Source organism: Lingula anatina, chromosome 3 (assembly GCF_051362555.1).
Source record: "Lingula anatina isolate TDL-2025a chromosome 3, LinAna3.0, whole genome shotgun sequence".
NCBI lineage: Eukaryota > Metazoa > Brachiopoda > Lingulata > Lingulida > Lingulidae > Lingula > Lingula anatina.
The window spans coordinates 29,959,470-29,985,454 of NC_141769.1; the positions used below are offsets into that span (position 1 = coordinate 29,959,470).

The 25,985-nt window shown below is 36.8% G+C and overlaps 3 protein-coding genes across 5 annotated transcripts; 2 read left to right on the top strand and 1 right to left on the bottom strand.

The window, feature by feature from the left end:
• The first annotated feature begins 212 nt into the window (after positions 1–212).
• On the top strand, positions 213–15,785 carry LOC106175234 (uncharacterized). 3 transcript variants are annotated; one of them, XM_013557142.2, is made up of 3 exons: positions 213–955; positions 2,350–2,838; positions 15,032–15,785. In XM_013557142.2, exons 2-3 carry the CDS (start codon positions 2,364–2,366, stop codon positions 15,430–15,432), a joined length of 876 nt encoding a protein of 291 aa, XP_013412596.1. In that variant the 5' UTR covers positions 213–955; positions 2,350–2,363; the 3' UTR covers positions 15,433–15,785. The 3 variants fall into 3 exon arrangements, with proteins under 3 accessions (XP_013412596.1, XP_013412591.1, XP_013412594.1); XM_013557137.2 differs by having other exon boundaries at positions 215–955; positions 2,350–2,853; XM_013557140.2 differs by lacking the exon at positions 213–955 and adding an exon at positions 1,826–2,060 and having other exon boundaries at positions 2,350–2,853.
• Positions 15,786–17,525: 1,740 nt separating this feature from the next.
• Positions 17,526–19,236, bottom strand: LOC106175239 (retinoic acid receptor gamma). The gene has a single exon (XM_013557146.2). The coding sequence runs from the start codon at positions 19,214–19,216 to the stop codon at positions 17,795–17,797; it is 1,422 nt and encodes a 473-aa protein (XP_013412600.2). The 5' UTR covers positions 19,217–19,236; the 3' UTR covers positions 17,526–17,794.
• A 1,369-nt stretch (positions 19,237–20,605) lies between these two features.
• Positions 20,606–24,696, top strand: LOC106175241 (uncharacterized). Its single transcript, XM_013557149.2, has 7 exons — positions 20,606–20,835; positions 21,054–21,706; positions 21,921–22,064; positions 22,639–22,692; positions 22,965–23,121; positions 23,338–23,368; positions 23,574–24,696. Exons 2-7 carry the CDS (start codon positions 21,622–21,624, stop codon positions 23,889–23,891), a joined length of 789 nt encoding a protein of 262 aa, XP_013412603.2. The 5' UTR covers positions 20,606–20,835; positions 21,054–21,621; the 3' UTR covers positions 23,892–24,696.
• The last annotated feature ends 1,289 nt before the right edge of the window (positions 24,697–25,985 follow it).

The window sequence follows — 25,985 nt, forward strand, 5'->3', positions numbered from 1 at the left end:
TTGCCTTTGTAACACAGAGAGTATTATGCAATGGAGTTGGTAGAATGATAAAGCAAAATAAATATGGTTGTTGAAATAAATTATTATATTCGTCTTGTTCTTGAACGCATGGTAATGCTCGAATTTTTCAGTTCAGCGAAAACGTTCAAATGCTTCTAATTCCGCCACCATTTACAAACAAGCTGCGGCAAAAATCAGCTGGTCAAATGAAAAATATAACTCTGTGCAAATACGTGCTGTTGACTTCATGTTAGGATTTAGGATCCACATCCCTGGTAAGTGTAGGGATTCGGGAGTACGTGTAAAACCGACCTCGTCAGCCCCCTTCACAATTTTGCGTTATTACAACTGCGGGTGACATTTAAGAGAGTTCACTCGGTCGCTTGCTGTGTCTAAGCAGAGACGATAAGCCGGCATGGCACATTACCGTGTATCCAAGATCGCTTGACTCGAATCACGATAAGACCTTGTCAAGTTGTTTCACAGTTATCAGCAAAACAAAAGTCTTGTCAAATCACTGTATGAATGGTAGGAAGATATGATTGGTTAGCCAAATCTACCGGGCATCGGGGAATTAATTTTGTCATGCACGGTACGACAGCTCGACTTCTCCCTTCCTCACGCAGAGTGAAAGAGTTACGGGAAGCCCATTCTGTCGCTGTCACACGCAAACCCACGATAGATAAGTGGTGCATTCTTCAACTTAAGCACGAGTAAATACCACCTCCCTTGCTCCACCTTGCTACCTTCCCTCGTGCCCATAAACTGAGCGGTTGACCACGCGTCTACGGTATCCGGGGTTTGTGCGCCGCTATCTGACTTATCTTGTTAACTTTGCCTGCTCTTTGGTAGCCTGAGACTGTCAAAGAGAAACAAGTACTTAAGTAGCAGAAACTATTGCAAAAATTACTTCAATCTCAATCAATATGCCGAGATAAGGAAGCGGAGGCCGAAGGTAGGTGGTATGATACGGGTTAATACTAAATTCATACGAGCTATTGGTATTCCCACCAACACAATTATTACAGTAGCTACAAGGTGTTGCTTGATGTGATTACAATAGGGGGTTCCGTTGTCCACTTAATTGGTTCGTTAGTGTTGACCAACATCTGGTTTAAGACAGATTTCCAAATATTGAGCAAAACCACGAGTTTAAGAAGAATGATATTATAAATCTATTCTAAAAGGTTTAAGATCTCTGTTGCTTCTTGTGGTGGGACAGTGCGTTTTGTTTCACAGAGTTACGGCCATTTAGAGGTTCGTCAAAATACCTTGCAGTACCTGCTTCAACGTCAATGAACTTGAACGTTGTACTCGCCGAGACATGCTCGTGTTAAGCAGGTTAACTGTACTCATCTCAGTATCCCTGTACCCGACTAGGCCAGGCGTCAAAATATTTCTACGAAAATTGCAGATCTAAAGTTAATGATTATATCATATCCTACCGGTACATAGACACTTAGCATTTGGCTCAAACATAACGTCACTTTTGGATGGTATGGAAACGTGGTGTTACATTGCCAAGTGGCAGAAAGACCGATCTAGCAGTAAACATGCCTTTTATGAATTTAAGTGCAAATATAAGTCATTGATATAACTTTTCAGGTTTATTAATGTAAATGTAAAAGTCGAATGTTTGATTGAAGAAGTCGGAAATATAGATGACGTTGGCAGAACTCGGAATTTTCCTAGATCTTAAGTAAAATTTTGTGGTAAAACTACATGTGCATTCTACATATTACAAACACAGATTTGAAGTGGTCCATTTATTCACAGCATACACATCAAAATTCTAAAAATAGGAAGTGGAGACAACTATGACCACGTGTATTCCTAATAGCGTCCTCTTTACCTGAGCCCAGTTTAAAGGCATCCCTGCCCGTTCACCTAGCTTCTCCCACGCCATTGCGCTCTCTGTATCCACTCAGCGCCATTCACATGCCTCGGTTTTGGTAAACTAGGCAATAGCAGTACGGTATAGTTATGTGTACCTATCAACTCAGCTGTCAGACGCCGCTAACCTCAATGGTGTTTGTGCGCTTTATCCTCTATACGTTCAGGTGAGAAACTGGCGGCTGATTTATAATCAATCGATCGCAAGCGTGGTTTTTAATTGAAATATAGAGATTTGTTCTGTTGCCAGACGACAAATTAAAATCGCAGACTTTTCATTGTAATTGGGGTTTAATGGAAACAAAGTGCCTTTCTGGAGTCCAAGGACTGTATTAAATCTTGCAAAAGTTCGTAATCACGTGACCTTCTTTTATTCAGGCAGTTGTCTGCCTGGGAATGATGGATGGATTCCCGCCATAAAATAATGCTCTCGTCTGCCATTTTTCATCACATTAGGTTAATGAGAGGAAATGGACGGTCAACACTTCTTCAATCAGGCGATTTATCAGAGAGAGGCTAACTATGGAGTCCCGGTGTCGTCGACGGCGGTAGGGAGCTACAGTACCCTGGGCGGGCCAACGGCTTGCATCTACGCCGCCAAACCTGCGAGTATCAACCAAGGAGGAGGGTACGGTGGGCAGGCAATGACGGTGGTAGACCACGGAATACAACAAGATATCTTAGCCCAGAGTCTCTCTCCTCAGGCTCTAGGGGGTGGCCTGCCGTCACCCATCCCGGCGCACATCCAGCAGTCACAACTGGTGGCCGTATCTCCACAGTCTCAGCCGCCGCCGGCTCACAGCCAGACGCAGCTCTCACCGGCCTCCACCCCGTCGTCCACGGGGGTGGGGTCCACCCACACCCCAACCACACAGCCCGCACTGCAGTTCCCCTGGATGAAAACGACCAAGTCCCACGCGGCTCAGTGGAAAGCACAGTGGCCCGGTAGGAACACATACGGTACTCTTTAAAATATTTCAGAATAGATGTGTGAACAAATTGTGATAGATCGGGGAATTTTGTGTAAGCCGTTGGTATTGATGCTTTTCTATAATATTATTTTTTAATTTCGAATGTAGACTGTTTGAAAACAAATGAAATGGACAAAATCAATTCTTAAGCTTAAGGTGTCGGAATATTTTCCGAGTGGGTTAGGGCCATACCGCCCATAATTAACTAAATTAATAATTTTTCTACTTGTCATTTTAAAAATGTTGCAGTGCAAAAATGGAAAATAATTTCAAATATTCCTATGAAAATATGACAATGAACAGATCGATAATATGGACGAAAATCATTTCATTTTTGCCTCTCTAATTAAGAATATTCGGTCGGTGTCATGCCACAAAATTGTGCTAATGAAAATGTAATATCGATGGTATTTGCGAGGCAATTTTTAAAACATTAATTGTGAAACATAGCAATGAACTATTGGATCTATAATTGCGAGTTCTCAGTCAGTGCCATTAGATAAAATTACTCGAATTAAAATGTAAAATTCATTGTTTTCCAACACAATAGGAAATTAATCATTTCCATCCTGAATAAGAGTTCTCTGTTAGCGCCATAAGATAACATTATTCTGCTGCAAAAGGTAAACTTGTGTTTTTGTAGGAAATTGTAATTTAATATTACTAGTTAATCGCAATACATGTGCAAATAATAGCGCAGTATCTAATTAATTTTAATGATACATATATAAGAATTGCGTAGATTCATTATTCATCACTGTGCGGCTTATGGATGTCTTTTTTTCAAGACCAGTCAATGATCTACAGAAAATAAATTCGCTGTAAGAAATATATGTTCTTATAAAAGTATAATATCATGTTATTAGACGCTTGATAAGCTATAACATGTTCTATTCTTGTCCTGCTTTATAATGTTAAAAAAAATTCAGGAACCGGTATTATCGGTATAAGTCTCGGGGGGCAATTTGAGTTCAAAACTGACTTAATGTTAAATAAAATCTTTGTCGTATTTGACGTTTATATAATTATGAATAAGAACAAAAGTAGAAATAGGCACATGCATATAGGTATACATTACACCCCGTATACAACGTCTCCCCTTGTTGCTCGTATTGCCGTGTATCTCGAACGAATTTTGTGGAACATATTTTTCTTTGGAATGGGATTTTAGTTATGCCTAATTTAAAGTTTCAAGCAATACTGTACATATAGATAGAAGATATCTATATTTTAATAAGAACCGCTTCAGAATCTACCTGAACGTCCACACGGTAATTAGGTGTACATTTTGATAGCTGATCAATATTTAACTTTGACATATAAAAATATACAATGGAATTAAATGTTTTACTGTTGCAATAAGGTATTCATAAGAAAGTAAAACTGGCTTAGTTAAAATTAATGGACTTTTTATTAAAAATCTCTTATGTACAATATTCATCAGGGGTTATTCTGTTAAAATTTTAAATTATACTTTCCAAAACCTGACAAAATGATCAGAAATCAATAAGATGTGAATATATATAATATATTTATATATGAACTTATATATGAACTTATATGTCAAATATTCATATTTCAATTGATTTATTAACTTCGTCAGTATATTGTTTTAAATTTCACATCTTATTGATTTCTGATCATTTTTGTCAGGTTTTTGGAAAATACGCACTCCATGATACCATTATAATATTTAAGATTATCTATTTAAAATTATGTAGACAACTAAGAGGACAAAACACATTGTTTTTTTAGATAAGTTTACAGTTGTACTTTTATACTTTAAACATCGCAGAAAAAAGTAGTGAAAGCAAAGTTTTGCATTTAATGAAGTTTACAGGAAATATCACGGGAAAGTTTTGAAATATCCCTCCGTTTCGTTAATCAACGTAAGTTAAATCAATAACAAATTTCATTTTTGCCACAACACCGTTCTTTTCTTGTTGAATCGTATATCTTGCTGTATTAATACATGAGGCATTTTCATGGATCAAGCACTTGTACAACGGGAGTTATTTGCAAGGTGCTTGTTAATGTTTTATATCTGGTATTCCGCGTTTGTCCAGACATCGATAACAATATAAATACAAAGATAACTTGTCAGATTATAGAGATATGGCAAATGAATGTGACGTGAATTTAAAGTATCCCAGTATTATGAAAACGTTCGTCTTTGAATGAATCACAAACTTTTAATCCAGTAGGTTCAGGTTACGTAGAAGTATAGTGTGTTTTGTGAGGTATTACTTGTAACCCCAATACAGCGTGCAAAATATGAAAACAGGATAATTATTTAAAAACACTTCTGATTGTTGAGACCCGCGTGATAATTTGATGGTATTCCTCCTGTCAACACTGGCGTCTTAACTGAAATTCAACATGTGCCAAGACGTAAAATTCTAATTGATAATGATTCTCATCTAATTCTCAAAATATTTTGCAAGTTATATGACTTTTTTTGACCAGTACACGTGGCAAAATATTGCAATGTTTGATTCTTTTTTGTCACATTCATAGATCGTAAAGACGGCATTTACTCCACAATATTTTACTGCAAAATGTCTAATTTTTTTGTATTTGAGAAAGAAAGTGTTTTGAGTCAAAGACTAAACTTCCATATAACATTCAAAGGTAGTATACTTCCACACCTGGCCCTCGCAGTAACTTATCCTCGTAAGATAATATTGTGACAGGAAACAGCTACTGTTTGACCACTTTCTTATTTATATGTAAATCATGACTGGCTGTGACACTGAAATACAAGGTCTGGGGATTACTCTGGCCAAAAATCGAGACTAATCCACTTCAGCGTTATCGCAGTTTGTCGTACAGTATTCACGGTTTGGTAGGAAATTCTAAAGAAAATGTTTGCCTCTCTGGTTTACACATCACGCAATTAAAATCCTGAAGGCGCGAGGCCCGTCTAAACAGATATGTGTGTCGGTGAATATACTGGAGTACATTGTGTACATTAGTCTGTGCGGACTTAGGTAAAATGCTGTGGTTTAATATTTAGGCAATAGTCCATGGTGTACATCTGTCGAAGTGGCTGCTAATGGTCTTGTGTAACAAAGTTGCTGTCCTCAAAGCCTTTTTTGTGATAAACAAGTGTTTTTTAAGTGGCTTGTAGTTATTCTGAAGATACCAGAAATCGGACCTTTACTCAGTATTTCTTTCCTACAATGGCAGACTTGAACATTTCGTCAACTTGTGGTTGTCGTGAATTAGTTAAAGAAAGCACGGTTTGCACCCGTCCTTAGTAGGCCTATTTAGAAAGTGATGTGTTCCGTACAATTTATTGAGACATAAATAATAGTTTTATTAAAATTACATCTATTTTAGAAATGCATTACGTTGATAAAATGCGATATATGGTTGACGTTAAGATTGTTCCCATGTAAGCTGAAATAATTAACTTTTACTGTTATCTAGTTAATGATTCCATCACATGTGGAATACGCTCAGTTTCAGTAGCAGATTCATCGAAACAACAGTTAGAATCAGAGTTGCTTTTTGCACTCCGATATTTCAGTATCCATAGGTTATACATATTATTGACATCTGTTTGTATAAAGCTAATGATTTTACCGGCTGTGTTATGCATTCAAAGTTACCATAAACTATTCTTGAAACCACCGATAGAATACGAATAATTACCACTTTAATATTTTAACGTCTCAACGATGTCTTCCCCTGAAAAGGAGGCGATATCGCTTTTAGCGTCCTGTTTTCTCTCTATATATTACTGCCACAAAAGTGACGAATATACGCCAAGACGGGTTTGATCTTTCGTTTCTGCTCAGAGTTGCTCTATAGCTTTTTATTCACATAGACTCCACGAATTGGCAGTATTGTTCTCTGAGTTCAGCATCCAATTTTATGGTTGTTTCAGTAATAGGTATCCTGTCTCATGTCCTGTTGTTTCCCCACGTGGACTCTTTCTGACCTCAATCTGTAGTTTCTACAGAGGTAACATGGAGGGAGACATTGACATATTGGAATGGTAGTAACTCATATTTTAACCGTTGTTCGAAGGAATATATATTTGTGAGTATTAAGGATTTATAATCTGGCACAGATATTATATATATATATTCTTTTATAACTTACTTTACGACCATGTCTTTTGAACGCAGGGAGGCGATGGCCGCTGTTCATTGTTCTGCGACAAGATACCAAAATTATCCTTCATTTCAAAAATAAATATATCATATATAAATATATCACACATAAAGACTGTTTGTAGGAATGATTGGTGATGTAGTTTTAACTATATTTAAAATTCTACTGACGAAATATATTTTAACAATATATTGGATGCCCCTGACATATGCTTTTAAAATATTCATTTTCAAAAGTTTAAAACGCCGCTGTCATGACTAGAAATACGGGTATACGCTGATTTTTCGGCCCTACGTGGTAATGTTCTGCGTGGTTCGATTAAAATACACATGTAATGTCAATATCGCAAATGAAAATTAACATTTAACATCAGATGTTTAAAATTATCATCGGATAAATTGGACACGCAATAACCACATTAAAACCGGATTTTAGAGAACATAAATGTCATTGAATTTGAATGGCAAGGTGCAGAATACTGAGGATGTAAATGCACTTATGCAACTTATGGTATGCACAAAGTTGAAATTGATTTAAAATAATTATTTTATTTTACAGAAGACCCAGATTACCTTAACAGATGAAAATAAACATTAAACTAATATTTTTAGAGTAAGTTGTAGAAATGAAATTGATAGTGCTTTAAAATTTAAATTGCTGTCATCCAAGTTAATTTTATAATTATATTTGAAATGGGATCGAAACTGCAAACATATGGCGACAATGTTTGAACTATTGAATCTTGGGTCTACAACAAAAACATTTTCAAAATCTGCCCAAATTGACAAATAACTACAAAAAACACGTCTTTTAAAGTCAGTGTATAAAGGCATAAACATTAATTTATGACCAGCCGACATTTGATTTTAAAATGATATATAGATAATTGCTTGAACACATAAGCTTTTAAAACCATGTACATGTATTTTGTAGGGGGATATGCACGCTAAAACATTGATTTGTATGCAATTGAATTAATTATTCACGGCATTAGCGTATATTAATTTTGTTGCATATCATTAAAATAGATATTTTCAAAATAAAGTGTTCAAGCAGCATAACAATAATGCCATATTTCGTATGGTCTTTGGAAAATGTGGCAACGCAAAATGAATAAACAAAAATACCCCCCCCCCCAAAAAAAAATAAAATAAAATAAAATGGACTAAACATATTTATATTCGTTAAAACAAATCAACGTAAGTCTCACAATCGCATTTGCCTAGAATATCTCTGTAGTCTTTAAGATATGCTGTTCATTGTTTAATTGAAGGAACTCGTTTAACCTGGAACCCTTTTTTACATATATACTATTTCTGTATGTGTTATGTCATAGCGGATAAGTTATCTGCCGGTCCTCAAGGTTACAGCACTGCTTTGGCGGCTTGGATAAAACAAGGTTATGCCCTTTTTACACTTAGATAATGCAAATTTATAAGATTTTTTTTAGTTTTGTTGCAAACAAAATTAGCGAGAAGCTTCAGTTGGTATGGATTGCAGTTTTCATGCCAAACTCGAGCGATGTTCTAGTTTAGAAATAACCCATTACTGCCTGGCCTTGTTATCATAAGGTTATCATTTCATTGGATGTGTTGATACATACACTTCATATTTCCTTTTTTCTTTAATTATTTTTAACATAAAGGGACGAAAGCGGATTCAAACTACGTAGCAGAAAGAGCAAATGCGTGCACACATTAGCGTTTATTTCCCCTTACCCATTATATAACTAAAACGGTACCCTAAAATAGGTTTTAGCTTATGAAGATCTTTTTATGAATAATATATAAAATGTTTCAAAAAGTCAGTTTTATTTTTCCGCTTGTAATAACGCTTTTCCAAACTCTCTACTTTCTTTAAAAATGAGGAATAGATGTTCTAAAACTTTTGTGAAAAAGCTTTTTCATGGCTTTTGTCTAATATATTTATGGATTGCCTACGGAACCTTTTAACAACATTCCCGGTCAGAAAGTCAGTCAAAACCCGTATCATTCTTCGTCAAAAGTTTCGTCATCTCTGTTGCAGCACCTTCGAACCACCTTCGGAGTAAAATTACAACAGAACTGGGCCTTCTGTTACTTTTCAGGTCACGGCGAAACATTTTACTTCTTGCAAATCTTGTCTTGCAGAAACTTGAACTTGCTCAGTTTTTGATGTCCACCTCTGGGAAACGCTTTGTTCCGTGAACCCAATAATCTTTAATAACACCAAGGTTACAGCTGGCACGAACGCGAGCTTGACTGCAGGCGCTTGTACTTTAGGTCTGGTTATATTCATTTCACGACTGAAATTAATCATATTGTGTTTACTTCCGCCATCATTTATCTGAAACCTCAATATGTTTTTGATATGATAAAATCGCGGTTGATCTTCCGTGGTTTGTGTTCATGATTTGAGATAAAGAGGCGGATTTTTGAAATAATAAAACAGGGATGATTTTAGTATTTTTGGAAGTATAAGTTTTTGTGTTATGATAGTTGGAATAAATCACCTATAGAATAGGCATTAAAAAGTCCGATTTCATAATCTAAAACAGGTTTTGGCAATTGTGAAAAATATTTAGGATAAGAAATTTGTATCGGTCCAAACTAAGTTGAATTAAAAAGGGTTATTTATCTTTTATTACTTGGAAGAAAACATTTTGATGCTGGAAAAATTAGTTTGTCACGTTCATTTTTTTCATTTTAGCCATTTTTTTGTCCTTCCGTTATCTCAACTGCGAAAACTGTTTGCTCATATGAATCATTTAAACGAAACACATCCTTTAATGAAGTGTATATTATATTTAGCAGTAAAGAGAGAAAACAATTTTTTGTACATTCATAGGGATCATTTAAACAAAACATATCTTTTAATGAAGTGTATGTTATATTTACATGATTAGATGAAAATGTGCAATAGAGATACAATTACTGATATACCATTTATAGGGTGATAAACATACGATAATAAATTATAAAGCCATAAGCAATAACAATGATGAAGAATTCTACATATACCATATTCATAAATTACCAAACAGGTATTTGGCAAATATGCTGATGTGGACTACAAACTGCCTAGCGTATTGTTAGCGTCACATTATACGTAAATGTTCAATACTGCAAGATGTCAATACTTTTGTTTTCTTTTTGAAAATTAATTTGAATTGAATTCCAATATTTCTAATAACCTAAAATATACAAAACAATTCTGGACTAATTTTTCAGACAGGTAAACACACCCCTATGTTGTAATAAGGCGTCACAAGTGGCCTCAAAGTCTATTTTCAGATACAGATACCGGAATTGGTATGATTACGTGTCGTGTAAAAAAAATAAAGTCGTCTAGAATACCTGTGATTTTATAACAGACTTGAGTAGAACATGGAAGACATTTCAATTAAATGTGCATAACAAGTGCTTTCAGGCTTATTCTTTAAAACATTTGGGGAATACAGTACGTACACAGAACGGGAGACGTCTACAATGCCCAAAAGGATATACACCAATACGGCATATATAGTACGCTACATACTACATTACCAAAGATAACCTATAAAAATTTCAAAATGCATTTGACAAGCAAAGAATGGTTATTATTATTATTATTATTATTATTATTATTATTATAAAGGTTAGGACGTTAACTCCGTATGTTTTTGGTCACCGAATTAATCCGATGTTTAAACGTTTATCCCGTGGATAACTAATACGACCGTCCAGCGCTGCATTCACTAGCACTGGGCGAATGGTTTATCTGCCAAAAGGTTGAGTTAAGTCATACCATTCTGAGGAATAACTTCTTCCCTGTACGCTGGTTAAGTATAATTTGCCTGTAGATATACCTTTTTCAATTATTGGCACATAATAAGTATCTTAGATTTCAAGGGCGGCTTTTCACCTACACTACGTCCATTGCAACAGTTATTTAATTGAATAACAATTTTAAACCAATTATCAAGAACAATTAAGCAATAGAATTTTTGTATGACATTCTTCACGTCCAATAAGATTACGTCTATTAAGATTCTGAATCGCTTCAGAAAATAATGATAGTTTTGATCTATATAAACTACGACTTGCAAAGTCATGTCAAACGAACACACGCCAGGCAAAAAAAAATGATATAATTTTTATGTAAATAATAGATTAAAAAAAAAGAATCTCACGTTACTAGTATAATAAAATATGGCTCCTAGCTTAATGAAGAATTGGAAATAGGGTATCTATCAAGTCCAAATACAATAGTATATCCTATGATGTTAATAAAAAGAAAGTGAAATAATATAAAATTCCTTTAGAATCAAGTTTCAAGGACTGACCTAAGGTCATATATTTGTGAAAGCGAGGTATCAGTATGCTTAGTTATTAAACATAATTGCCTTCTCTGTGATCTTATTAACTTATATCCATGTAATATTTATGACATCAATGAATAAATTTGTGGTAATATTAAGAACCATATGTACTCCGGTACCTAATACGACACACATAACAATTGACATTTATGTCGATCTACACTAGATAAAAATATTACACATCGGTCAAATAACGGCTGTTTTTACTTGCACAGCCTTCCTGCAACGGATACCTATTCGGAGTATTTCATCTATCCATCGTTGATGTATATCCGGTGTATTGCGCTACACTCCGTAGATATAACTGTCCCCGAGACATTTTACAGCCAGCTTCATATTTACTAAGGTGCCACGGAAGTGAAAAGATGCATGTTTACTGTGCTTGTTAATTGTGTTATTTGACGATAGCGTTTGGCCACGTTAATTGTGATAATAATATTATAATATTATATAATATTGAGCTCATGTCGACCATGTGGGTTAAATTCCATTATATAAATTAAATAATATATATATTGAAGCAAATAAAACACAATGAAGATTCACCAGTCATCTTTGAAGCTTGTATAATGGACTTGTGATAAAATCACCCGTTGAATCTTGGGTCTTGATTTAAGGTCTTTGTAATGATATAATTATCCTTGGGCAATATTTGTTAGTGTGTCTAGAATTCTTGATGTTTTCGACAGAAGACCGTTGTATTCATTCAAAAACCAACAATGGTCTCATAAAAAGTAAGATGTGTTTAAAAAAACACATTTTCTTTATTCTCATTAATATAAAAATCATTTTACGTATAAATAATGTTACGTTCTTAACGGAAGCAGAACTTTTTCCAGCAACATTTACACTTAAATACATTTGAACAGCAGTCCAAGAGAGAATATGCAAGCAATGATTGCCTTGAGACAGAGCGTCGAGAAAGATTCTATTTGTGTGTCATGAAAACTGTCAGTGAATTCAGGTGCAGAAAATCAACACAGAGAATCGAGAAGAGCTTTAATTAAATGTTCCTAATATCGTGTTCGCCGATGCACCTCAGTAATCATGGATCAATTAAGCCATCAATCTATAGATTAGTTTCGGAATAGTGCGAAATTAAACCTCTTGCTCTTTTTTCAATTTCGTCGAATTGAAGCTGACTGACTGTGCTGGCGTTAATTAATTTGTACCTGTCGCGCCCGGAAGATAAGGTGTCAGATGGATTTTATTTGTGTAAACTTTTCTATTGCCGCCATTCATCATGCTCAGTAGCCGTCCGTTGACATTTTCCGCCGCGGAGTAAAAGGGCTTGTAATGTTAGGAGCTTGTGTTTATTTCACACAGCGGGGAAAAGGAACAACAGATACTGAAAGCGAGGAAAGATTGATCTTTCTTCAGACGCCTTTTGAAGGGAGAATAGAAACCCAGTCTTGCTGTCGTCTAGGAGCCTTTGTTCAAAATAGAGATATCGTTTCTGCAATTGAAAACTGCCGTGTGCCTGAAAAGCTCCGGGGGAAATTCACAGAAAGATTCGTTCTCACAATTTCTAACGACATTAAACGTTCATCCACTAGATCATAGAAGCAATTTTTTATCGTCTTCGGGTGATGAAATTTTAGAGACAATGATAAGGACACTGTCAGTTTTTATATTATTTGAAGTATGTATCAAGTCTATCGATATTGCCTAAATAAAAATCAAATTGACTTTTACGGAATAATGTCAATTTAGACCCACGTTTTGCTTTTAACTGAACGATAAAAGCAGCATCTACACAGATGCGTTTATTAAGAAAAATGTAGAGATCCAAAAGAGATTTTAGAAAAATAGCTGACTTGACGTTATATTCATATGAAAGTGTTTTGTGTAAGCCATACATAAAAAGGAACGTAGTAAAGACGATTATAATGTACATGTACTGCTGTATAGGGCTTGCAGTCGAAGGTCGACGGCGAAATATCTGTTTTGTCGATTCCACTGTTCTGTTTCCTTCTGTCATCTGCAGTGGCCATTTCAGATCAATTTCATATTAAATCTAACTGAATTATTTTTGTGAATCAAAATAGGTTTGGTACATGTACTTAAAATGATTGCATAAGTTATTTCTAAATTCACATTTTTCTGTTGTAAAAATATGGGTGTTGCCAAATGCTGTTCCTTATAATGATATGCACAGTGAATATCTGATAAGTAGTCCTTAAGTACTGTAATAGGTATTTTCTCAGATGAGTCCCCTGTGTTGCTAAACCTTAGGCTTTTGCGCATATTCTTTTTGTGTCTACATGTACATGTATGTACCGGCATCTCCATTGTTGTCAGATGCTGTTCATTTATCAATAACAAGATGAGCAATAGATGCTTCCTGGCGACCTTGTAGCCCTCATGAGGTGACACCTTCTCACAAAACAAGAGATAGAATTTATTGATTTACAGAATCAATTAAATCAAAACCAATTTAGATTGTGGCTCAGATTCTCAGCCTATTAAATACCAGGCTGGGTTCCCCGTGTGTGCTTTCTGATAATTGGTGAGTCAACACATTCCTGGCGTTTCTTAATATAAATTTGTCACCAGTGTCCGTTCAATGTCATCCCTAGTTATAAAGCACCAACTGTACAAGCACCTGCTGATTGACGTGCCGTCTCTTCATCCCTGCTTTATCTGACACTCCGCCCCCTCTGCCTCTACTATTGACAAGGAGATTAGAAGCTTCTCCCTTCTTATAGACAGAGTCATCCGCGTTTATCTGACACTTTGAATAAAATGTGTCAAGCCCTGGTTAGCAGCGTGTTATTATATCAATTAATCAAACGATTTAAAGCGCGCGCACAATTGATCTTGTGATGTTAATCGATGAGCGACGTTGCACGCGCTATAGACATTGTTCAGGTGCTGATGTTCCTTCCGTTCGCAAAGTGTATACTCTGGGGTAAAAAGGGCATGGGTCGAGGTGGCCTCAAAGTAAAAACCAACGCTGTGTCAGTTAAATCTCCCTTTTCACGTTTTACATCGACAGATCTTCTCTGGTCACCCGCGTCCAACGGACATAAACACGACATTATCGATAACATAGGTCTATTTAAATGGCATCCATTTTAAAAGTGTAGCAGAATTTTCACAATTCTAGAGACAGAATACATTTTACAGACCCCTCCCTTTTAGAGAGTACAAAGTGAAAAGCTTAAAATAATGATCTTTGACAACAATTTGGATCATCATTTTTATTATTTTCCAAAAGCGTACAGAGGGCATTAACCTCCTTCCGCCGAGCTACTACTTGACTGCTTGTGAAAATGATGATAAAAACGGAGGATGGCCCCTTAATCGTTATTATTTATTTATTTATTTATTTATTTTTATTTTTATTAATTTATTATTATTATTTGTGCAGAGAGGACAAATTCTTCATTTGCATGGGACAAGTAATATATCCAACGCATAAATTCCCAATAAACTCTAATCTCATCCTTTTCAGTGTGGTAGTGAATGTATGGTTTGATTTGTTTCTAACAAGACGTATTGAAAATATACAGTATAATTCGATGATCTTTTTCCGCACCACTAATTTAGAATAAGAGTTATTTATATAAACGGCCGTCAACTTATTCAGCACAGGATATACATTTAAATTCCCTTTTCTTTCTACAGCAAATTATATTTGGAAAGCTGCGCTTTTGAATTGAGAATAAAACTTGCCCAACTACAATTTACCTTTTCTTTTCAGGGGCCCAATTTTCTCTAGAAGACGACAACAAAAGAACCCGAACAGCATACACTAGGGGACAGCTTTTGGAACTGGAGAAAGAATTTCATTTTAATAAATATATATCTCGTCCACGTCGCATTGAACTCGCTGCCATGCTAAACTTAACTGAAAGGCATATAAAAATCTGGTTTCAAAATAGGAGAATGAAATGGAAAAAAGACGAAGCAAAGCGACGTCCGCGGCCTCTATCGACAACATCGGGAACTGCGACGACATCAGCAGGGATGGTTACGTCAGCCGCAGAATCAACTACGTCATCACTTAAGACTGTCAGCTCTTATGAAGAGTCTGGTAAAGAATTAAACGGGGAAATGAAAAAAGAGGTCGCAGAACACAGAATAAGTCCGTCTGTCAAATAGATCGCAGATCAAATCTTTTAAACGATGTGACTTTACACATGACACAATGTCAAAAAGGGTATAAAGTTTCAAACAGAGGGACTACCTGTATTTGGGATCTTAATAATTAATTTATATGGAGTTTATACAATGTACCTATATCTGACGTTGCTAAAATGCATCCTATTGATATACCTCTGTATGAAACCGAAATGTCATCTATAACTTGGCCAAAGCCCAATGATAACGCAAAAGACTGGGTTTGAGCAATGAACAACGTTTATTGTGGAGAAGGTAATTTTCGTCCATCATCATAAAGCTTCTGTAGCATCATGTACTATCTGTTTATATCTTATAAAGATTTTTCATTTGTAGTTTTTATTTTCGAATTGACTCCAAGTCTTTAACTGCTATAAAGTAATAAAATAAAACGCAGATGTATCCGGTTATTGATACGTCCGAGAAAAAAATTGGTCATTATTCACATATTGTGTCTTAGAGGCAGTGTCTCCTTGTAAAAGCGGACCTTTACCAAACATGATGACAGGAAACGTGTAACGCTGTAATAGACTCGATCCACATGGAACGAAGTACAATGAGATAACACAACGGTTTTGACTGAGTACATGTACATTGCTTTGTCTCAAAATGCATACTGTACATTTACATGTGAAATCCATCCTGCTATACGTACCTTGATGCACGTAAGCTGGTTCGGGTTTCAAACATTTCCTAAGCGATCCAATTTCTGACGTCATTGATTTCATAACGACCCAATTAATTACACGTTAATTTCTTTGTCCGAGAGACAGTGAAGTGTCTTTTAATGGTCCTGCACAAACAGTTGCTCTTTGGTAAGACGTTCAAATTACATAAAGGGCCTAACTTATATAAATTTAGTCTTGAGGTGACGTGTATTTGAACTGAGCCGGTCATATATGGACTTAATTGTTATTTAAGACGCACCAAGACTTATTAAAGTAACAGTTCGTGCTATCAGGAGAACTGTTTGGCTGGTGAGGTTCGTGGTGTGGGTTGCACGTTACATCTTGCGGTTGTGACTACATGTCTCCGCTGACGCATTCTCCGTCAACTTTCACGCACGTGCATTTCTCATGGTCAACATTATACAAATATATTATTGGATAATGGTTTTCCGTTTCAGGGATATTTTAGACTAATCAGTTATTAAAATAAATAAACGGATAACATTAACAGTTCATTAATCTTGTAGAATGGTCGATATCTAAATAGCTGACATTAAATACGGAGTGTTTTCTCCAAATTATTTTTCTTCAATTTTTGTCTATTTCCGTGTACTGAATGAAATCAAATATTTGAATCGTACTTAAATAAATTTAATTATCTCTTCAGTTTGAATGTGACATTAGTTCTTCAACTTAATTCATCCATAAAGTATTACACAAGGGATGATTTAAGTCATAGCCTATAACAACCATTATTTCCAACTTATCAACTGCAAATATATTAAAAGTCCTCACGACCTTAATGAAATAAGTAGATTAAGTAATTATTGTTATCTTATTTGGGATTGAAGGTCGTCGGAGCAGTGACCCCTCCCCCTTGGCAAAACTGATTACACCGAGTATATTATCAACAAAAGGGGGGTCAGGTCTCCTGCAAGCCACGCAGTCACACAGACACATATATAAACCTTTGTGACCTCGATAAAGTTACTAGAAAGTGTGAGCCAATGCATCAGTAGTTACCGTCTCAGAAGCATGTCTTTAATACACACACACGCACGCACGCACGCACACACACAAAAGACACACATAGACAGACAGAGAGAGAGAGAGAGAGAGAGAGAGACCATTTGCACAGCAGCACTCCAACTTGTGATCTCGGTTTCGCCGCGCAGAGGACTGTTCTGTACATGAAGGTGAAACAAGACCGATGAGGGTCAGGGTTCAGGGCCAACAGGGATAAAAGGGGTACCTGTAAATACATGAACTGCATGCAATTTTGCATTTTAAGCAATAATCCCAAAAATCTTAATTACATATTAATTACAAAAATATAATTACTAAGGTATTTCAGATGTTTAAGAAAGTCCTACTTAAAATGGAGGCGGGGTTGCAAACAATTTATCGTCCGATTAAGAAGCATTTTATTCACACAGTATCCTGAAAATGCACAAATTAAACCACTATTCAAAAGAACTCCAACAATCACACAAAATTGTCACAGGAGAAACTTAATCCGTGAAACAATGTACGTTTTGATTTCATTATACACTCACATATCTACAGTATAACGGCAATGTCCGATCTGCTATGTTAAAATTAGCGTCATTTTTATTTTATTTTTTAAATTAAAAACGGATTTGTTTAATCAATATAGTATCTTCACCGATTTTTGATTACGTTTCTTCCAGTTCGCTTAGATCGGTGTTACAAAGTGAGAGTATGAGGTCGGGCAGGTCTATGTCAGGCATGTCAAGGTAAATCCGCTCGAGGATTTTCCAGCTAATTTCTGAAAGAGCGCGTATATTGACGAGGGCATTCACGATATTGGGAAACAGCCCTGGTCTGTCGGGGTGGTTGATTCTCAAAGAGTACTGCAACGCCTCCACAAGTTTTAACTGAATGGCTTCGATCTTTGAAGGTTCCTTCAGGTCGCAGCGGTCGGAGAAAAACAGCGCGATTGCAGTAAGAAGAACGTATTCAGCGTACGATAATCTTAGGTTGGTCAGCTCTTGGGCCAGTTTGAAGAACGTATCCACATAATCCTCGTGTCCGAGTGCTTTGACGAGGTCAGTTTTGTGCAGTACCTTACCGGACATGGCCATTGTGTAGCATTGGAGCTTGGCATTGAATCGCCGATGGCCACCAATGAAAAGAGCCTCATGGCGCGCGTACTTGATCAAGGCTGCCTGATCCTGGGTGCACAAATCTGAATAACCGGGGATGAACATAGCAAACTGGATCAGTCGTTTAATGCATGCGTTAATCATCACAAGCCACTGGTTCAATATCTCGCGCCGGCCATCAAGGTCAAGGCCAGTCATACAATAAAACGTGCTGTACTCGTCGTCGTCGACGGGGTCTAGGCTGCCGAATATCTCCTGGCGAAGTTTGAAAACTTCCATGAATTGAATTTGCTCGTCTCCGAGTTTAGATGAAAGATGGAGGCTCTCTGGGTCGATTATCATGGCGCACTCGGCGAGATATTTAACCAAGTGAGCAAGGTCCTGTTGATGAACACTTTTAGCCTGGTCGAACAAGGCGTCCGTATTGGCACGGGGCTCCACTTGACTCTCCGCATAATGCTTTTTGATTTCCAAAATATCTTTCACTTTCTTTTCGTGGCTGTATCTGCCGGTTTTAATAGAGCTTCTAGACATTCCGACTGCGCGACATTTCTCGTAGCGGCAGTGAGCGCAGTAACGCCTTCGACTCGGCACGATCTGGCACTTGCCGTTTCTCTTGCAGCTGTACACAGCATTCCTCTGCAACGTTCTCTTAAAGAACACCTTGCACGCCTCGCAAGTATTCACACCGTAGTGTAGCCCCGAGGCTGGCTTGCCGCACACTCGGCACGGAGGGAGCGCCGGGAGGGAGGGCTTGGACAGCTGACCTTCAGAGCCCTGACTATCCAACGTCGATGTCGAGCCAGAATCGGAACTCGACGGACTTAAGGGGTCGTCTGCCAGACTGGCGGGGTCGAGTAAGAGGGGCAGCGGACTGCATGGGAAGTCCTCCTCCAAATCCATGGAGTCCATGAATGTGTGAGAGTCCTTGGACAGTCTTCTGCCCCTTGTGCGGCTGTCTTCTGAAGTCATGTTGATACTAGCTACGACCACCTTTAAGCGAGTCATTATCTAGGACAACTTGACCTACTTCGATAACCGGATTTAGTCAGCGGCACTAGAATATGCGACCAGGGACTAAAATAACTTATCAGGGACTAAAACTTCAAAATAAGACTATTTTTGAGAAGCGTGTTGGACGGTAACAGGTACAATTACATATCTAAATTTGTTTGTGTAGTTGCAGTAGCGATTTTTTTAAATAAAGCGCGTGAAAAGTTGAAATGATTCACGATTTTATCGTAATAACCGACATCAATCTCTCTGTTCAAATATTGCGTTAACAGGGGATATCTACCTTCGTCTACTTGTATAACCCTGGATGTAAATTCAAGATTAAAGGACGAAATAGTCACGTGTTGACAATTTACTCAGGATAAATATAAATTCACCTGTGCACTGAGAATTGACACAAATGAAGGCCAGCGAGGACAGACCAATTACTGCCGAGTTGCTTTCTTTTCTTTTCACAAACTTTTTCTTACTGTCTATAGCAGTGGTGGATTCAGAAGGGGGGGGCAGGGGAGTCCTGAGTCCCCTCTTGAAATTAGAATTTTGACTAGATGAATCATAGTTCAAAACCGTTCGCCCTCTAAAATACAAAAATCAGCGGGCCCCGAACCCCACGCCAAGGGAGTGTCGGCTTCGCAGCCTCCGCCTTTAATCCCAAAAACGCCCCCCCCCCCTTCAAATAACCCTGGGTCCCTCCCTGTATAGGTTTATTATAAGCAGTGTAGATATTTTGTATGAGGATATCATCATCTTGGAGGGTTGGGTGGGGGAGGCGCACTCCACCTTCCAATACCTTCCACCTTCCAAACTTATTTCTTTAACCCCTCACACATAAGTTGAAAAGACTATAAGACACAAAAGCCATGATACTTCCACGGATATTTTCCTCATTTACTTAGTATCTGAATATGTTGCTTGTCATTTCTTGAATCTCTTAAATTGCCTTCAGCTATATTCATTTACGAATAATCGTCACGTTTGTATATACTGCAAGTTTTAATGAAGTTCCTCGAAAGAAAATAAAAGTAATCCATTCACTGGTCACAAAGTCAAAATTGTATGTCTTCTTATCTTTGCAAGTGTAATTTATCAATTAAAATAATACTCCTCAAATAATAGTGCCTGATATGAGTATTTATTTCTAAAAAAATTAAACCAGGAAGACATGGTGGTCTGAATGACTCATCATCGTTCTTTTAGTACTACAGTAGGTCATTTTATTAGAAAAACAGTACTACGCAATTTTTTTTCTCTCCAAGAAAATGATATTTGGTACGAAAATCTCCCGTAAAATAATGGTACTTTCAAATTTTAAAGACAAATCAAATAAACACACATCTTCACGTGTGTAGTGCCCACATAGGAGCAGTACCAAGCACGTTATTGATCTTCACGTTGTCTTCACGGCACCTAAAGAATTTTTCTGTTTATTTCCTTGTCAATCCACTACCTGATGGCAAAATTGAGGCCACCGATATGTTCTTTTCGTGATTCAATGTACTGCGTAATGGCTGCTAGGATGTACCACGTTCACCTTCTTTTTGTGTGTTTTATGGTGAATCTTTGGGCACCAGGAAATAGTAAGTACAACTGTACATTTATAACATGAAATGTAATTGATCTTGTATGTTTAAAACGTGTATGACTCCACGAAACGCAATGCAGGTAAGTATCATTCCTCTTTCGCCACCCCGCTTCTTAGTGATTGTAAAATAATAACAGAAAAACGGTTACCATTTGTTTATATACTTTTATTTTAATTATTGTGCTTATTTTTTTCTTTTATGTCAACCAAAAGCAACGTCGACGGTTTCCAACACAAGTTCAGGAACATCGAATACCAGCACTACTAGTACCACTTTCTTAAATACCACTACCGCTATCACCACGACAGTTTCCATTACGCCAAATGGCACTGATGGTAAGTTATCGATATATATCAAATTTAAGATATACTGATATCTTGATTTTTAAGAAGTAATCATTTCTGAAAAAATACATTTGCATGATCATTGACTTTTATGTTAGAATTTAGGCCCTACAAAATAAGTTGTTCAGAATAAAACGACCTTCATTTTAAATTGCTACTTAGTAGGCGTTGAAAAAAACTACAAAGCCCCTCGTACTGTTGGCTGCAAATTCATGTGCACTTGCAGTCGCCCTGTGAGGCACAAAATACAACCACGTCCCCAGGGAGTTTCTAAAACTCAGAGAGCTCTCTCGGTGTTATAGTAGGTATTTTGGCAACAAGCACGTAATTAATCTCCACGTTGTTTCCACGGCACCTAAAGAATTTCTTTATTTCCTTGTCAATCCACTACCTGGTGGCAAAATTGAGGCCACCGATATGTTCTTTTCGTGATTTAATGTACTGCATAATGGCTGCTAGGGTGTACTACGTTCACCTTATTTTTGTGTGTTTTATGGTGAATCTTTGGGCACCAGGAAACAGTAAGTACAACTATACATCTATAACATGAAATGTAACTGATCTTGTATGTTTAAAACGTGTATGTACATGTACATATGACTCCGCATTGCAAGTAGGGATCATTCACCTTCGCCACCCCGCTTCTTAGTGATTGTACAAACAATGACAGAAAAACAGTTACCAGTTGTTTCTGTACTTCTGTTTTTATTATTGTGCTTATTTTCTTTCTTTCATGTCAACAAAATACAACGTCGACGGTGTCCAGCACACGTTTAGGAGCATGGAATACCAGCACTGCTAGTACAACTTTCTCAAATACCACTACCGCTATCAGCACGACCGTTACTGCAGACTGCATTACGCCTAATGTTACTAATGGTACGTTATCCACATATGTATCAAAGTTAAGATATACTGATATCTTCATTTCTAAGAAGTAATCATTTCTGAAAAAAATACGTTTGCATGATGATTGAGTATTGACTTTTATGTTAAAATTCGAGCCATTCAAAATAAGTTGTTCAGAATAAAACAAACTTTAAAGTAAACTGCTCCTAAGTAGATGCTGCAAAAATAACAGGGCACAGGTTATACAAGCCCCTCGAACTGTTGGTTGCAAATTCATGTGCACTTGCAGTCGCCCTGTGAGGCACAAAGTACAACCACGTCCCCAGGGAGTTTGTAAAACTCAGAGAGCTCTCTCGGTGTTATAGTAGGTATTTTGACATCAGTGTGTGCGTGCATTTGTGTGTGTGTGTGTGTGTGTGTGTGTGTGAAAGGTATGTTGACTTGCTGGCACGATATTACATTGCACTTCAAGTAATGGTCACTCCTATTACAAATTTTTGTTATTGTTAAACCTACAGAAGAAAAACAGCAACCAGTTGTTTGTGATGATATCAACTTTATATATTTTAGTCTATCTATATTATTACGTTTATCACTTTCTCAGATACCACTTCCACTAACAGCACGAATGATTGTATGACGCCTACTGCCACTACTGGTAAGTTATAAATACATATGAAAGTTAAGATGTAAGTCAACTAAATTCTTGATTTTGTTGGGAACTAATTATTTCTTAAAGAGGTACGTTTACATGATCATAAAGTATTGACTTTCATTTTTAAATTTTAGACATTTAAAGTAAATTGTTCAGAATAAAATGACCTTCACTGCTAATTCCTTCCAGTAAGTCTTAAAAAAACTATATACAAAAGACCCACAGCTTTTCCACGCTCCTCGTACTGTTGGATACATAACCACCTGCATTTGCAGATACCTTGGAGGCAACCACAACACCCAAGCCAGAAGAACCACCGCCAGTCGGTGCTATAGTTGGTCTCTCTACATCACTGGCGTTAGCAGTTCTTATCCTGTTACTGTGTGGTCTACTTGTATATCTACGACAGAGGAAGACTACACGTTTTAAGAGGTAAAGGAAGCCCTATGTATAAAAAAACTTTAAAAAACGCAAAATAATCTGTAAAGCATTAAGAAGTATTACGTAAACTATTAGACATTAATGTCTGTGTTCATTTTCTATACATAGACTTTGTAAAACTGAAGAAGTATTATTGTAATAAATTTTTCATGTTTCATTTTTAATGTTTCAAGGTTTTCTTTGAAATCCCCATTGTATTCATTTCAGGCCAAATTTTTCAAATCAAGCAATGGAAATGGTAAGGATTCAAAATATTTCACTAGTTTTTCATCCACTAATTTTCTTTATGCGTAAATTTAACGTAGATCTACCCGTTGAAAACAACTGTGAAGTAGTAGTGAAGCTTTTGTAATTTCAAAAAATATATATCAAAATATTTTTCTAAACATTATGCCTATTCTGTTTGTATATCTTGCTCTAGTATTTAATGTAATATTTCTCAGGAACCAACGAGAACAACAGATTTCACACCCAATGGGAAGTCTATGGTAAATGCAGGTGCTTCCCGGAGCCACGATAACAATTTCACCTATTTCGTCAAAAGCGAACATATGAACGGATCTGCCGCGAGCGACGCCAATGAAGATGGACATGACTACCTAGATCTTAGTTCTGCCGGTACACCACCCAATGAGGAGTATTCGTATGCATATGCTTCTGTTGGTGGCAAGAAAGCCGAGATGGAATCAGGAGAACAGAGCAAGAAACAAAAACCCGAAGCCTTTGAGATGCAGCAAATGTATTTGAATGATTTACCCTAACCATGCAGCAGTGCCCATATTCGCCATAAGGATTTGATAAAGTGCATGCCAAAGATTTAATCTTAATGTGGAGATAAATATCAACTTTAAACCATTTTGTGCAAATCCTCTTTTTCTGCAAAATTGATACCTCAAGCTTATAGGAATGCTAGACCGTAGTTATTACAAAACAAATTCATCAGCGTTTTTTAATTATTTATTATTATTTTTTTTTTTTTGGGGGGGGGGGGGGGAGCGTTAAAACTTTCAATTTTTTTTCGCCAAACGGTACACCTCTAACTATATATCAACAGTCAGCGAGAGAGGAAATACTTCAGCTGCTTAAACTTCATGCAGACTTCCTCAATGAACCGATCGTCAAATCTAGGTCATTTTACCAATAGAAACGATTTAGGACCAAATCTTAATGATAAGGAAATGACAAAGCGGTCTTTAAATGTACTGTGAAATGTTTTTCGATAAAGAGTGCGTGCATGTATTCATGTCGAGACAGTCTAAAATCTCATGGTAATGTCCAATATAAATCTATCTGTTCAAATATTACGTAAATGGGGTATATTTATTCTTACAGGTATACTAGTATTGCCCTGTTAGAAGAATAATTCAAGATTATTAAGAGACGTAATGGTCGTTCAATGGTTCATTACATGTACCACTGGTCTCTTGATTGATATATACATGTATATGCGGGATTAATTCACTAACATTTAACACAAATTCAAAACAATTGCGTCAGATCGATCATCTGATTCCCAGTTTATTTTTTACTTGTTTATTGTTTAAATAAAGGTATTTAATGACCAGAGCAGGAATTTTGTAGAGGATTGCGGATGGGGTGCGCTCGCTTACAAACAGCAAACAAAATGAAAACACGCTACGAGACACAAAGAACGAACCTCATACATGTACATGTAATACCTTCACCCATACACGATGAACTTTTGGGCTCCCCCCCCCCCCCCCACACACACACACACACACGAACACGACCTCACCTCTTGTCCCAGTGCACCATATATACAGTATAACTGACTCTCTTTAGGATATATATACCGATTTAAACAAGGTGCATATTGTCAAATTTATCATTTTAAAAATTTATCATTTAAAAATTGTGGCATATGTTGGGCCAAAGATATCGATGTGCTTGCTCCCTAGCCACTCGAAACTCCTGGATATCATTTGCCGTTTCTATTCCATTTTCTAAGAAGGAAAATAACCATTTTTCGTATCCTGAAGCTTTTTGCTCAGGAATGTATTGTATAATATCAAGAATGTATCACTAGGCTGTCCTGCAGGCCTCTAGCTAGCAATTATGTAAGAATTGGCAAGGCCTTCCGTATGACGTGTAACGTATAGTACAATACGTAATACGTTTTACGTACGCGAGAAAGCTAGCAGTGGTTTTGGCAGGTCTCACTCCGTATGCGTTTTTTTTAATATTATTTTTATTTATATTATATATAAATATTATAATATTTGGATTCTTTTTAGATAGATGATTGATTAAGATGTTGAATGGAATGTGTTATTTACGTCAATTGATACCGCAGATCCTGTTGTTTATGAAAAAAATCAACTTAAATTGAATTTGATACTACTACGGACGACTGATTGCCTGGCTGTTTTTCCAGCTGTTTTCACAGAGTATTTCTACCGACAGCGTCTAAAAGTGATTCAGTGGAATCTTAACTCCCTATATATTCCTCTGCAGTATGTTAAACTTGAACGAAATAAGCGTAAATCTGTTAAATTCGATACGTTTCTTACCTACGTGTAATCACCGATTCATACGTAGTGCCGTATGACTTATGACTTGTCCTTGAGAAAAACTACGCACAAAGTGATGACGTCGCACGTTATACGTCGTACGGAAGGCCTTGCCAAAACTCTCTATTATTAACCAACGTATGGTGCAATTGTCATGGATAATAGATGGTTCATTGAAGTGATCGACATTTTCATATTGTTTATTTATTTATCAATCTCTGTAAGTCAGTTTAAATGCTGCGGAGTGGATGTCATGGCGAAAAAAGGGCTGGGTTTTGTTTTCTTCACAGCCAGTGCGGCTCTGCTCATTCTGATGGTTACTTT